General features: G+C 46.1%; 1 protein-coding gene across 4 annotated transcripts in view; it reads left to right on the top strand.

Annotated features, from left to right (window-relative positions):
- The window catches only part of Adam19 (ADAM metallopeptidase domain 19), a 1,172,352-nt gene that overhangs the window by 1,094,658 nt on the left and 63,762 nt on the right, over positions 1-13,932 (top strand). Inside the window, exons 2-3 of one of the 4 annotated variants that reach the window (XM_051180870.1) lie at positions 1,227-1,312; positions 4,659-4,729. The exons of the other annotated variants lie outside the window; for them this stretch is intronic. Coding sequence (XP_051036827.1) covers positions 1,227-1,312; positions 4,659-4,729 — 157 coding nt within the window. The remainder of the gene's footprint in view (positions 1-1,226; positions 1,313-4,658; positions 4,730-13,932) is intronic. 4 annotated transcript variants of the gene reach the window in all.

Here is a 13,932-nt window from a genome sequence, read left to right as displayed (position 1 = left end):
TCAATTTTATAAAAGATGGTATGTGACTAGTGCTGACATCTCCAAGTCCTTGAACATGTCTCTCTTGTGGTTCCTACCTCTTTTCTTGGGAACTCACTGGCTACCTCCAAGGGTGGTGAGAAGGGAGAACGGGGTGTGAGAAGATTTGGAGAAGATTTGGGAGTGAAATAAATGCAGCTGTGAACTTGCCAGCAAGATGGTTAAGGTTAATGATTTGCAAGTTAATACTAATGGTTTGCAGGGGCGGGGGAAGGGGAGGGGCTTCATGTCACCTTTCCTCTTACCTGTGGCCCTGTAAGACCTCCCAGGGAGGTGACCATCATCTCCAAAGAGAAAATTAAAGCTCAGTGGTAACCAGTGTGAGCTCAACCTTCTGATTATACTCAGAATTTTGCCACTTCATCACTCCCCACGATGCTATTCAAGTGGGAGCCATCGTCGTCTCTCAGGAGGGCTCCTGTTTCTCCAGCCAGCCTTGTTGCCTGGCTTCTACTCTAGCCCTATTCCCCTCCCCCACTCTCCACCCACCATTATCTTTGAAAACAAAACAAAACTAATACAGAACCTATTACTCTTGTGTTTGAAGACATCCAGAACTTTCCGAGTCTATTTATAATCATAGCCAGACCCTCTTCATGCCTTTGTGTCATTACACGAACAGCTGTCTTGCTTAGAACATTTATTACCAACATCCTTTGATTAACTAGAGTATCCCCCTACCTTGCTTGGTATATTTACCAATGTCCCCTGACTTACTAAAGTATATCCCCTTCCTGCTTGGTCCTTTTCACGACCAAGGCCATTTCTGCACTTGCTACTCCTTGCTCTTCCCCTGTTTTTTTACACATCTCTGCCTTCCTTTGGTTCCTGATGTCTCAATCAAACACCACCAGTAGTGGCCATCCTGTTTCAAACAAGCCCCCTGCTAGGTGTCCCTTTATCCTGTTTGGCACGATCTTATTTTTCTCCAAGGCAATTAACCATCACCTGAGAATGTCGGTTCATTTCCTGTCTTTTGGCACAGACACAGACCTTGTTTGCCTTGGCTTTATCACTTTGTCACCAAGGCAAAGTAGATCCCAGCAGGTCTTCTGATAGCCCTGGGCAGAGCACTTTCCAGGCAGCAAGGATTGCCTTCGAAGTGGTCTGGAGCAGTATGCCTACTCCTGAGTGCCTGGGGTGTGGGGGTCTGGGATTCTTAGGGTTATGCTATTTTGTGTTGGCAGGAGGAAATAAAGAAGGCAGCCCCCAGCTACAGCATGAACTTGTGATACCTCAGTGGTGGACTTCAGAAAGCCCCGGGAAAGGAAAGGTAAGCCTCCCAAGGCCCTGTGATGGAGAAGGGGGAGTGAAGATAGTCCCCTTGCCGAGGCGTGGGGCCACAAGCATTACTGCAGCTTCCGCTTCTGGCCCTAACCTTTCACTGTGTCAGTTTGGGGTATCTTACCAGGGACTTTCCTTTGCTGTATGACAAACCTGTATAGACCATTCCCAAGCCCTTTTAGCTGAGGAAATGGAAATTCACAGTAATAGTGACACAGACTGGGGCTGGAGAACCAGCTTAGCAGTTAAGAGCACTTTCTGTTCTTGTAGGGGACGGGGTTGGGGTTCCAGCACCCACATGGTGGGTCACAACCATCTGTAACTCCAATTCCAGAAGATTCAAAGGTTTCAGGTCTCTGAGAGGGTACCTGGCATGCACACGGTGCTCATACATATATACAGGCAAAACGCTCGTGTGTACACACACACACAAACACACCTTTAAAAAATACTGACACAGATTAAGTGCAAATGTGATTTTGTCACAGATCTTGATTGGAACTTTTGTTTACTTTTGTCTTTTTGTTTTCTGAGGTGGGATCTTCTGTAGCCCAGGTTACCTTCTAACTCATGGTGTAGCCATGTAGCCGAGAATGACTTCGAACTCCTGCTTCTGTCTCCTGGTTCTAGGATTATGGGCATACACCAGAGTGTCACCATGCCTTGGCCAGTTCTCTTTTGAGACAGTCTCCATTGTAGCTTACAACCTGGATTTCCAGCCTTCCCACCTCCATTTCTCCAATGCTGAGATTACAGGTGCATGCCACTTTGCAGCTAATTTATTAAGAGGCAGGATAGGGAGCTCACATTAGATTATATATCTTTAAAAATCCTACAGGCTCATTGAACCAGAACACTAGCAAAATGCACAGGTGTTATCAAGGCAATTAGAATATGGCTGAGAACAGTCAGTGTTCTTGGTTCTGTTCTGAATAACTGAGTTAGGAATGACAAGAAAGGGAAATCTGATTGTTTCGTGACAGTAGCCTGTTCCAGGGCCTTCTGCTTTGGAAGATGACTTATACTTCCTCATTTATGAAATCAGTGTTAGTGGGAATAAAGAGGAACAGAGTAGAAAAGGGCTGACTTTTTCTTTTTCGGCAGGGTCTTGCTACATGCATGTCCTACTCTGGCCCTCTTACTTCACCTTCACAGTGCAAGGGTTATAGCAATACACTACCATGCCCAGTTTGAAGGGTTAGTTTCTGTGATCTCTGAGGGGGCCAAATGGCCTGTAATTCATTGGGCAACAGATAGGAGCCAGATTAAAGCTGGGGAAAGAAGTGTTAGGAAAGACTTCAGACAATTGTGGCCTTGGAATCTGGAAAGATAAACAGATGAGAAATGCCCGGAAGTCTACAGACAGTCACACAGACATGTCCCTAGTCATGTCACCGGCTTGGGTACAGTAAGGGGACTTACAGATAAATTTTAGGACAATAAAAGAAGGGAACATTTTTACCCTAAAAGCAAAGAAAAAAAAAAATGCATGAACTCATTCCATCCTAAAGTAGGAAAGTCTGAAAATAGCCCCAGGAAACATTAGAAAATTAATAGATATCCATCCTCAGGCAGATTGTTCTTTTTAAATTTAAGGTTTTGGATATTTCACCCCTCACTATTATTGCTGAAGAATGGATATGATACTTTTTATAGAGGCTCCTTTGTTCCCTCCAGATGTTGGATGCTGGGCATCCTCAGGAAGAACCTGAGAAACAAAGTGGAGGACCAGATCCTGTCTTTGTTCCCAGCCATTGTCTGCCCAGAGTGTGGCTCATTGTATTTTGCAGGGGTAGTAGTCAGCCCAGTGCCAGGCACCATAAATATTTGTTGAATGAGAGAGAGGGAGAGAGAGACAGAGACAGAGAGAGAGACAGACAGACAGAAGAGAGAGTGTGGATTAGTTTACTATGATTCTTACTTGTATTTGGGGAATTCTCTTGACTTATTAGACATCACTTATTAGACTGTTTATGGACTCTGATCCAGATGTTGTAGGATGATGCATATGCACAGGATAGGCTTCTCAGATGGCGCGGAGCTAGTGGTCTGTTTAATTTTGCTCTAAGCAGAAAGGACTTTAGGTCCTTCTTTAGAAAAGCACAAACAGTGGGCACCTTCCAAGGCTTCCCAGGAGTGGTGATATTGTCCCTTTCAGGCAGTTTTGGAGTTCCAGGAAGAAAACTGTCGTAGAGCTGGATGGGCAAGCTTCACAGAACTGTGAAATGCAATTTCATTGTTTTGCTTGAACTGTTCCCTGGAAACAGGGAACATCTGATTTTCAGCCTCCTGTCTGAGCACCCTCCAGAAAGAGAGAAGTATTTTTGGATCACCTACGTAAAAATAAATATTAGTTCTCATGTAGCAGGTTGTGTCTCTGTGTGGGGCACATGGTATCACTTGCACTGTACCAACCTTTTTGTTTTTCTGTGGGCTGTCACGTGAGTGCCTGCCCCGTGTATAAGGACTTGCTGGAGTTCTGTTGTCATGTATTCAAATGCCCACTGGGGCTGTGTGTCCTGGATTCTCAGGGTGACTGGATAGGGCTCTTACTCCAGAAGTCCCCAGGGCAAACGGGCGGCAATCACAGTGGGCACTGGCTATGTGCTGAGTCGGCACCTCAGAATCTGGGAAGTGAGTCTCCAGTGTAAGCGCCTGGGCACCCATCTGTCTCCCTGCTTCCTGCCTTCAAACCCTTTGTAAGATGAGGCAACAGGATTATTTAGGCATTATACAAGGTATTTGATCATCAAAGGCCTTGCTGGTCTTTAAGTCTAAAGCCTAGATCCCAGTCTGGAACATGAGAAGCAGGAATTAAGAAAGGGACTGTGACTGGGCTGTGGATGTGTCTCAGTTCATAGCACGTTTGCTTGAGGTCCTGGGTTTCATCCCGGACACACACACACACTCACACACACACACACAGACACACACACACTCATGCACTCAAATATAGTATACACATACACAGTAATATGTCCAGGTTCACACGACCACAGATGTCAACCTGTACATCAACCCTGGGTCTGACTGTCCAGGTAATTTACTTCTAAGGATCAGGTCTCCCTGTGTGACCCTTCACAAGATTGCATGCACCTGCTCAGCCTTGAGCCTCAGCCAGAGTTTCTCCTCTTAGCTTGGGGGAAAGCAGATGGGGAAGATTTGGGTTGTTGTGGGACTGAGGTCACTTCAAGCTTGGGCTGGAAAGGCTAATGACCTTTCCTCGCTGGCTTCCGGAGGATCCATGTGCTGGCACTGTGTCAGATCCGGTGCCGGGCCCTGGGAGCCTCAGTCCCTGCTTCCAGGAACTGACATCCTTTTATTGTTGTTTTTAGCATCCACTCACAGCAGAGCTCAGGGTCATGGCTGAAGGGCAAGAGCTGATCCTGGACCTGGAGAAAAATGAGTAAGTGGCTTTCTCCCTTCTTTTGTCTGACACAAACCACTTACCTCACCTTCAATGCCAGTCTGATGTAGCTGTCACAGCTGGAAAGGAAGAAGTTTAGAGATCATTCTTGGTCCCTTTGTGGGGCACCCTGCCAAGACAGAGCTCTTCCTTGGTCTCTTGACCGCTGGGAGATGGCTGGGCTGCTTCACATCCTGCTTGGATTTCCTTAGGCTGCGTTTCCGGTGCTTCTTGGAGTTGATTGCTGGCGTGTGTGTGTGTGTGTGTGTGTGTGTGTGTGTGAGAGAGAGAGAGAGAGAGAGAGAGAGAGAGAGAGAAGAGAGAGAGAGAGAGAGAGAGAGAGAGAGAGAGAGAGAGAGAGAGAGAGAGAGAGAGAGAGACTAAGGGTAAGAAGGGACTGGAAGCAGCTGCTGTCTTAGCTCCAGTGTATAGCAGGAAGAGAAGGCGATTAGCAGGAGGCAGGGAGAAATAGCAGGCTGGGCAGGGATTTGGCGCCTCTGACCCTGATTCTTTCATCTACCCAAGATTCTGCTGAGAAGTGCATTGCCTGAAGCCTCCTGGCTTCCACGGGTCCAGCTTTTCCCTAACCTCATTCATGCTGGGCGGTGGCCTAGTTCAGAAATATCTCTGCATTGATTTGCCTTCCGGCATAACTGTCTCGATTCATGGATGGAGGGGATGAATAGGCGACACTGCCTGGCTGTGTGCATTGACTGACTGCCCATTCTTTCTTCAGCCCCTGTCCACCTGGCCTCCTAGAATTTTGCGAACTTGACCAGGACTCTGAAGGCCTTATAATTTCCCCACCAATGGTCCCACTTTCAATGTCCACATAGATGCTGGAGATAAGGATGCTTGGCTTGGAGAGCTGCCTGTCTGCTCTTGGCAGCCTCTGAGACACCCTGGGAGCTGATGAGTAATGAAAGTCTGGCTGCCAAGAAAGGGCTAGAGCAAAGCCTTCCCCATCCAAAAGGGTGGGAATGGCTACTCGGCTTGGGTGGAAAGGGTGAAGAAGCATTTATTCCAAATTTGGGCTCTTTGGACACTTAGAGAAAAGGATCAGTGGAGTCCCCAGTGTGGTGACAGGGCAACAACATTCACTGGTATAGGGACAGGGTGTTTTGTGACACTACTCTTGGGGACTTGTGAACAAACATCTGTTTACCAATGATAGACCAAAGTAAGGATGCCGCCAAAGCCCAACTTTGTGAACCAGTAATTTTTACTAGGGTTACTTACAGTAATGGGGACGAGGGGTTACCTACAGACACAGAAGTGACTCAAAAGATAGCAGTCTCACCAAGGCCTGCCCAACATGGGTAGTGGCTGACGAATGCCAGAAAGCCTGGAGCTCACAGCATGGCTTGCAAGCAGCTCAGGTGGCTGGGCTGAGCCTTGGGGAGGGAGGTAGTCCTTATATAATTTATATACAGTTGCTTATAAACTGCTTCTATACAGTTGAGAACAAGGGACTTAGTGATTCTGGTTATTTTCAGGGACTTCCTTGAAGCCTTGCCTTGTTTACTTCCTGAGTTAAATGAACGAATATTTTTACTCCTTCTAGAGTAGTGGTTTTCAACTTCCTAGTGCTGTGTCTAATAGAGTTCTTTATGTTGTGGACCCCCAACCATAAAATTATTTCATTGGTACTTCTTACCCATAATTTTGCTACTGTTATGAGTTATAATATAAATGTCTGATATGCAGGATATCTGTTATGTGACCCCTCAAAGGGGTCATGACTTACAGGTTGAGAACCACTGCTTCAAAGCAAGCACCTTATATCTTAAAGATCTGGGCTTTATCATGGAGGAAATTGCTACATAACCCAGGGCTCACTCTGTCCCCTTCTTCCCTCTGCCTTTGGGACACTGACTTTCAGCACACCAAGAAGATCACCGCCATGTTGGCTCCTTTCCCCTGAGCCAAATCAGCCTTTTACTGGTTTGTCAGAATGTTTCTTTCCTTCTACACCCTGGGCTGATCTGGCTGGCTCTGGCTGGGTGCCTGGAGAGGGAAGCATATCATTGCTCAGGGATGCTCTTTGATGCTATGATTTTACAAGCAAAGATCCAGGGAGGACTAGCCTGTGTTCCGCCTTTCTCAGGGATGGGCTATGGTGCCTCACTGGCTCTGCTAATAGCTGTTTCAGTACTCCTTAAGCCACCTGTGTCTGTCTTGTTTCCCACCCCCCCCCCCAACGGAACTTGTTATGCTTAACCTTCCTCTGGCCAGCTGAACTGATGATGTGGTAAGGAGCAGATCCTTAGCTGGGTCAGCCAAGCAGGGACCCTCGGTCCTTGTCTTTTCCTTCTATGTTGGAGCTTCTGCAGAAGATCTCAAGAAATTAGAAGAGGAAGATGTCTCAGAGACTACGGAATGCTGTAGTTTCATGCACAGGGACAGAAACTTCAGCTCAGAAAGGGAGAGGCGGCTGGCCTAAAGTCACTCAGCAAGTGTATGAGGATGGTGAGTGGAAGAAAGTTGTGCCACTGGCTTAGATCTGGAGTTGTAACCTGTGACCCAGGACAAGCTGCTGAAATCTGAGAGGAGGGTAGCAATGGCCATCTCATGGGCTTGGTTGTAAGGAATGGATGGAGTGGTCAAAGCATATAATTTTGAGCACATGGAATGGTCAGATATGGTTATCTTTTTAAAAATTAATTTTTAATTTAAGTTGTGTGTGTGTGTTTGTGTGTGTGTGTCCATGTTCACGAGCCTGTGCTCAGGTCAGGGAATTGATTTCCTCAGGTGTCACTCCTCAGGAATGCTTCCTACCTTATTTTGAAACAAGATCTCTCGTTGGCCTGGGGTTCACTGCAGTCTGACAGACTCTCTTATTTCTAGCTTGGCTCCCCTTATCTCTAGGATTACAAGCACCTGTTACCATGCCTGGCTTCTAGGGGTTCTAGGATTGAATTTTGGAAGGCAACATTTTACAGAGCAGGCCCTGTTGTGGTTTTTAATGCCCCTACTGAAGTGCTAGGGATTTCTCACAGGTGCACCCTGTTGTATGTGCCTGGCCAGCAACTCCCAGTAAGCCTGGGTGTGGGTCTAGATATGGTTCCTGGCCTGCGTGAGTTCTGGAGGCTGGAGACTTGACCAGAATGGAAGCAACAGAGCCAAGGTGCATGACCTCACCAGGTGTCCCTGGGGATGGACTTCCTGCTATTTTCATCCAAATTGGGCTTTTTGTTTTTGCACACATGTTACTGAGCTGAATCGACTCCAACTGCACACAACTTCCTGGTGTGTTTATTTCCCCTAGCCCTCTCATTCATAGTGCCGGCAAGCCCAGACTCAAAACAGCTCTGCCGCCCGCGAGGAGATGGATTTTTTCCCCTTGAGTTTTCAAGTTACTGTGTTAACATTTTCTTTCTTGTGGTGGTATCTAGGGAATCTAGGCCCTGTGCTCAGGAACTTCCCAAGCTCCTCTCCTTTACCATCCTGGTAGAATCCTTCGATCTTTCCATCTGTTGTCACCTGTGATGCTCTGTTGCTCTGTGAAATGTGTAGGTGCTGGGCACTTGAACTGTGGGGTAAAGTTCTGCCAGGATGGAACTCTTGTTATAGTGGAGGGAAAACAGTAAGTGAACGGTTCGTGTACAGTGTATCAGATGATAAGAACTGTATACAGGAAGCAAAACACTGTGGGCTCAGGAAGAGCAGGGTGGAGGGAGCAGATGTTGATGAACTGTATTCAGGAATGACCTTGGGGAGTCTGAGTGGAGACCTGAAGGAGGGGGATGGTTTCAAGAAGGGAATGGTCAAGTTCAGAGGTCCTGTAGGTGGTAAGGATTTCTGCAGCCCTGTCTCACTTCCTTCTATCTCCCCAGCCATTGGATGCTCTGGCCTCCCAGGAGCCATGGGCTAGGGCTTCTGGGACAATGGTGAGGGAAGGATATTGAAATTTGTTTTTCATCACTTTGAGGTGTCTGGCTTTTTCCCATCAAATCAAAGTCCTCGTGCTAATGCACAGCCCGAAATAGCAATGAGCTGGCCTTTAATGGAATTCACACATGGAGAGATCATTGCCAAGAATGGTGAGGATGGAGGAAAGGGGGAGGGGCCAGGAGATAGGACCTTCGAAGGGAGCTTTAGCAGAGTCAGCAGCCTGGTCAACATTTTCTCCACTTTGAAAGGGCTCGGGATAAATTGGTGCCATCCCTGTGACTGGTCACAGCCCCTTTTCTGTGGAGCACTGGCAAAAAAAAAAAAAAAAAAAAAAAAAAAGAAATGACTCCTGGAGTACATGAGCACACAGCTTCATGTTGGGTCTTGCATTCTGATGCTGGCTCTGCCACTTAACAGCTATGTGGTGTCTTTTAGCCTCAGTCCCTTTGCCCAGTACTATAATCACAGTCCTGTATCACAGAGCCATGAGGAAGGAAGCTGAGATGCTGTGGTAGGCATAAAGGACCTAAGCCAGTGTCTAGCTTGTATTGCATACTCAGTAAAGGACAGTGTTATTATTTCTTGCTCCACTGTTTGCACGTTGCACAACTGGGACATGTTCATTGCAAAACACATAGCAGTGCCAAGTAAATAAAATGGTGAAGGTTTCCTACCCACAAGGAGATCTCATTGCCGCCTGGTCGGGGTTTGCTAGACCTTTCCTGTGCCTATGAGACCATGGATCCTCATGTAGTCACAGGGACCCTGATACACAACTCCTGGTGTAGCTGGGGAAGAAAAGGAAAGGAAATTTAGAAAAGTATTTTTAGTTCATGTACAGGGTGTTTTGCCTGCATATATGTGTGAGCGTCATGCATTTGCCTGGTCCCCTCGGTGCTATCAGATCCCTTGGGATGGAGTTATAGACAGTTGTAAGCTGCCATGTGGGTGCTAGGATTTGAACTTGGGTCCTCTGGATGAGCAGCCAGTGCTTTTAACCTCAGAGCATTTCCACCCCGGGAAAGGAGATTTTACCATATAAACAAACCGTTCTGTAACATTTTTATATACACCTGACTGTCATGAAAACTGCATTACTCTGAAACACTGTGATGCTATTTATGATAATATCAGCATTATACTCTGCGTAATTTGGGAACTTGCATAGTTGTTAGGAGGAGTCACTGGTGGCACAGGTATCTGTTCTGGTGGACATAGCCCTGAGCTCAGAGAGGTAAGAATTGATGGACATACTGGCCTGCCCTCCTGAGCCTCAGCTTTCTCTTTCATAAAATGGGATTTTTGTTTGAGTTGGGCTTAAAGAGCCTTCTTTTATTACCTATTTAAAGGGCACCATATCTGTGGAAATAGATGGTTCCTGCTTCAGGAGATGCTCTGCCCTTCACAGGACAGCAGCATGACGAAAATCCATGTCTCAAATCATGTCCTTGAAGTTGGGGTGAACTGTTAGCTTAGGACTCACTCATTCAGGCAGCAGAAAGAGCAGGAGGGGAATTACAGGGTAGAAATTACAGGCTGCTATTCACAGCCTGTAATTTGGTGGCATGCATCCATAGTATTTTTACTCTGTGACTTACCCCCTGTTTGAAGACTGCCATTAACCCAGGGACTATGTTTGACAAACCTTTGTGAGTGGCTCAATTAGATGGACTCCTTGTGTGCTGAAGGCGTCTTAGGAGACAGACTTTTCCAGGGAGCTGTGGGCCTTAGCTCTCTTCCCTCTTGGTTACTTTTTCTAAGAGTGGGTACACTGACCTGTTCCACCTAAGGCCAAGTGAGTCAGTGGGCAAAATCAACTGTATTACAAAGTCACCTTCAAGAACTAGCAAGAATTGGGGTGGGGGGTGCTGGCCCTGAATTCCATTTCTAGCATGATATAAATTGCCCATGGTGGTCAATGCCTATAATTCCAACATTGCAGAGGTAGAGGAGGGAAGGTTGGCAGTTCAGGGTCATCTTGGCTTACACTCTGGTTTGAGGACATCTGAGCTATAGGAGACCCTGTCTCAAAAAGAAACAAAACAAGCAAATGAGAAATTTTGTACCAGCACAGGGGGACCTGTGGCCATGTTGTTTTCTCTACTAGTCCACTGAACACACCTGAGGATTCTCCTCTTTTGGAGTATCCCCCCCACACCCTTGAGTCCAAACCATAGTGACATTTAGATCTGGTCTCAAGAAGGGAGTGACAGTTGGGCAGTGGTGGCGCAGGCCTTTATTATGAGCATTCTGGAGGTACAGATCTCTGTGAGTTCAAGGCCAGCCTGGTCTATAGAGCTAGTTCCATGATAGCCAGGGCTACAAGGCTACATAGTGAAACTATCTCAAAAACAAACAAACACAAAACAAATGAACAACAAAAACAACAACAACAAAAAAAAAAAAAGGAGAGTGAGTGACAGTGACATCTTTTTATCTCAAGGCTGCAAGGGTCATCAAAAACAATGGATATCAGAGTTATTTTATGCTGTCATTATTAATGCAGAACTTGAGCACATAGAGCTTTGGGAGTTTATATACCCATTATAGCTTTTGATGGATTAGAGTTTTAGGGGTCTTGATACGCATTATGACTTTTGGCAGTAAGTTTTCTTCACAGTTCAGATATTATAGGAGAGGAGACTGATGTTATTGTCCTGAAACTTTAGAATCACCCTAGAAAATGAAGTCATCTGGCATTGTTTCGCTTTCCTGTTTCTTCTCTTCCTTCCTTCCTTTACTTTTTTTCTTTTTCTTTTTAAGACTGGGTCTTACTTGATAGCCAGGATGTCATGAAACTCATGGCAATCTCTTGGCCTCTGCTTCCCAAGTAATGATATTACAAGCATGAGTCTCCACCACACCAGCCAACAGCCATTCCTTACCAGCTTTCTCATTTTCTTTGTCCCCCCCAAGCCCTAGTTGGATTGTTTAATGATAGAGGAACAGACTGGTGAATCATCAGGCAGAGGGCTTTCTTCAACAGACAGCTCGGATTACTTACTGCCTCTTATTCCCACATTTTTTCTTACATGGAGTTCTTGTAGAAATATTCAGCTAATTCAAACAAGAGCCAAGCAGAGCGCTCCTGCCACATTGCTCCATCCCAGTATCTTCTCACAGCCGGGACACACTTTAACGTCTTACGTAGAGTAGAGGACACCTCTCTTTAGCCCTCTGTGGCAGAAATTTCATTGGTTGTTGGCAAAATTCAATTTCCTGGGTCAAAAAGATGATGGGAAAGGCTTAGCTGGTGTTCCAGTGCCCTTAGCAGACCAGGCTTTGCCAAGTTGCATTTAAATGAATCACAGACATATGGATTACATTTCACTTAAAATACACATGGCCCAAGAAATTAAAGGATATCATACTTTAACCAAGTATTTGGCAGCTCTCAAGCATTCAAAATGTTTTTGCAAAGCCTGCATGCAGCTGGGCTCCTGGTTCCCTGCAGTTAATCCTGTGAGACTTGGTGCCAAGGAAGCAGCTGGATGGATGGGTGGGGAGGACAGAATCTGATGAGAGCTGCCTGTGGGTATCTGAGAGTTTTTGCAGACTGTTTTTTTTTGGGGGGGGGGGGAAATAAGAATGGAACCGGTCCTACTCCATTGAAGGCACTGAATGAATGCATGAGTGCATATGAATTCTGAGTGCTGTGTTAGGTACCTTGCCCTAGAATGACCTGGAAGTTCTGCTTGAGATGTAGTTTCCCACTGCAGCTTGCAGATAGATTTGTTTCATTTTACAGTTCCCATGTTGTGCAGAAGCCCTGGCATTGCAGAACAAGTGAAATATCAGAGTATCTGATAAGATGTCTGTGCAATTCAACCACACTTGTGCACAAGCAGACTGTCTACTTCCCGTGGGCTGGAGGTCTATGTCTCTTTCAAGTCCATGTACTGAAATCCTACCCCCTTAAGGTGATGTGTTAGGGAGGCATGGTTTTGTGAGGTGATGTGAGGGGAGTCTCTGCATTCATAACTTGAGTTAGGTGACTTCTAAGCATACCCAGGGAGCTAGAATGTTGGAGTGTGTGTGTTGTGTGTGTGTGTGTGTGTGTGTGTGTGTGTGTGTGTGCGTGTTACTGGGAATTGGAAATTGAACTTGGAGCCTCACATGTCAGGCTAGTGTTTAGCCACTGAGATGTGCCTTCAACCTTCTTTTTTGCTTTTTATTTTGAGACAGGGTTTTATACTAAGTTGTCCAGAATGTCCTCAATTGACCGATGCCCTTCCATCAGCCTCTAGCTTGGCTTCCAGGCCAGTGCCTCCCACTTTCTTCTAGAACATACTTTCTGAGAACCTTGATGATGCAAGGCAGTACCAGTGAGAAACTAATAAGAACAAAACATGTTGAGAAACCTGTGTGGTTGTTGTTTATCAATCTTACCTAAGTTCCGTGACAGCCTCTCTGGTGGCTAATCTGCCAGAGAACTTAATGATGAGGATAACTAGGACTACTCCCTATAGTGCTGTAACAGTCCTTTACATACCTGGTTAATGTCATCACCACAGTCATTGTATGAGATATAAGGAGAGACCTCTGTTAGTCTGTTTACAAAAGGGGTCCCTGAAACATAAATTTTTCAAGGTCTCCTGGGTGAGAGACAAAGAGATCGATGTAAGCCTTGAACTCCAAAGGTGATGAAACCATCATAGAGGCAACTTATAAAAGGAGCCATTTAATTGTGAGCTTGCTTGTAGCTTTAGAGGGCTAGTTCACAGTCATCATGGTGGGGCTTTGAGTTGACAGGTGGGTAGGCAATGACGTTGGAGCAGCTGAGAGTTCTCATCTGATCCCCAGGCAGCAGGCAGAGACAGTGAACCAGAGCAACACAGGGCCTGGTGTGGACTTTTGAAACCTCAAAGACCACCCCAGTGACACACCTCCTTCACCAAGGCTACATCTCCTAATCCTTCCCCAAAAGTTCTGCTAACATTCAAATGTATGAGCCTGGGGAGACCATTCCCATTCAAAACGCCATGCCTTCTGTCTTCTCAAACCCTGATTAGAATTAGAAAGCCAGGGCAGTGGTGTTGACACATGCCTTTAATCCCAGCACTTGGAAGGCCAAGGCAGGCAGATCTCTGTGAGTTTGAGGCTAGCCTGGTCTGCAGAGTTAGGTTCAGAGCAGCCAGGGCTGTTAAGCAGAGAAACCCTGTCTTGGGGGGAAAAAAGGATTAGAATGCCTGTGTAATTTAATGGGGATAATCCAAGCTGGCATGGACCAGAGTCTGGAGTAGTTGTAGATGTATGATGGTTAGTGTTGTCAGCTTGACTGAGTCTAGAATCGCCTAGGAGACAGGACT

Source organism: Phodopus roborovskii, unplaced genomic scaffold (assembly GCF_943737965.1).
Source record: "Phodopus roborovskii unplaced genomic scaffold, PHOROB, whole genome shotgun sequence".
NCBI classification, from domain to species: Eukaryota; Metazoa; Chordata; class Mammalia; order Rodentia; family Cricetidae; genus Phodopus; species Phodopus roborovskii.
The sequence above is the reverse complement of the archived record's forward strand: the minus strand, read 5'-3'. Positions and strand labels throughout refer to the sequence as shown.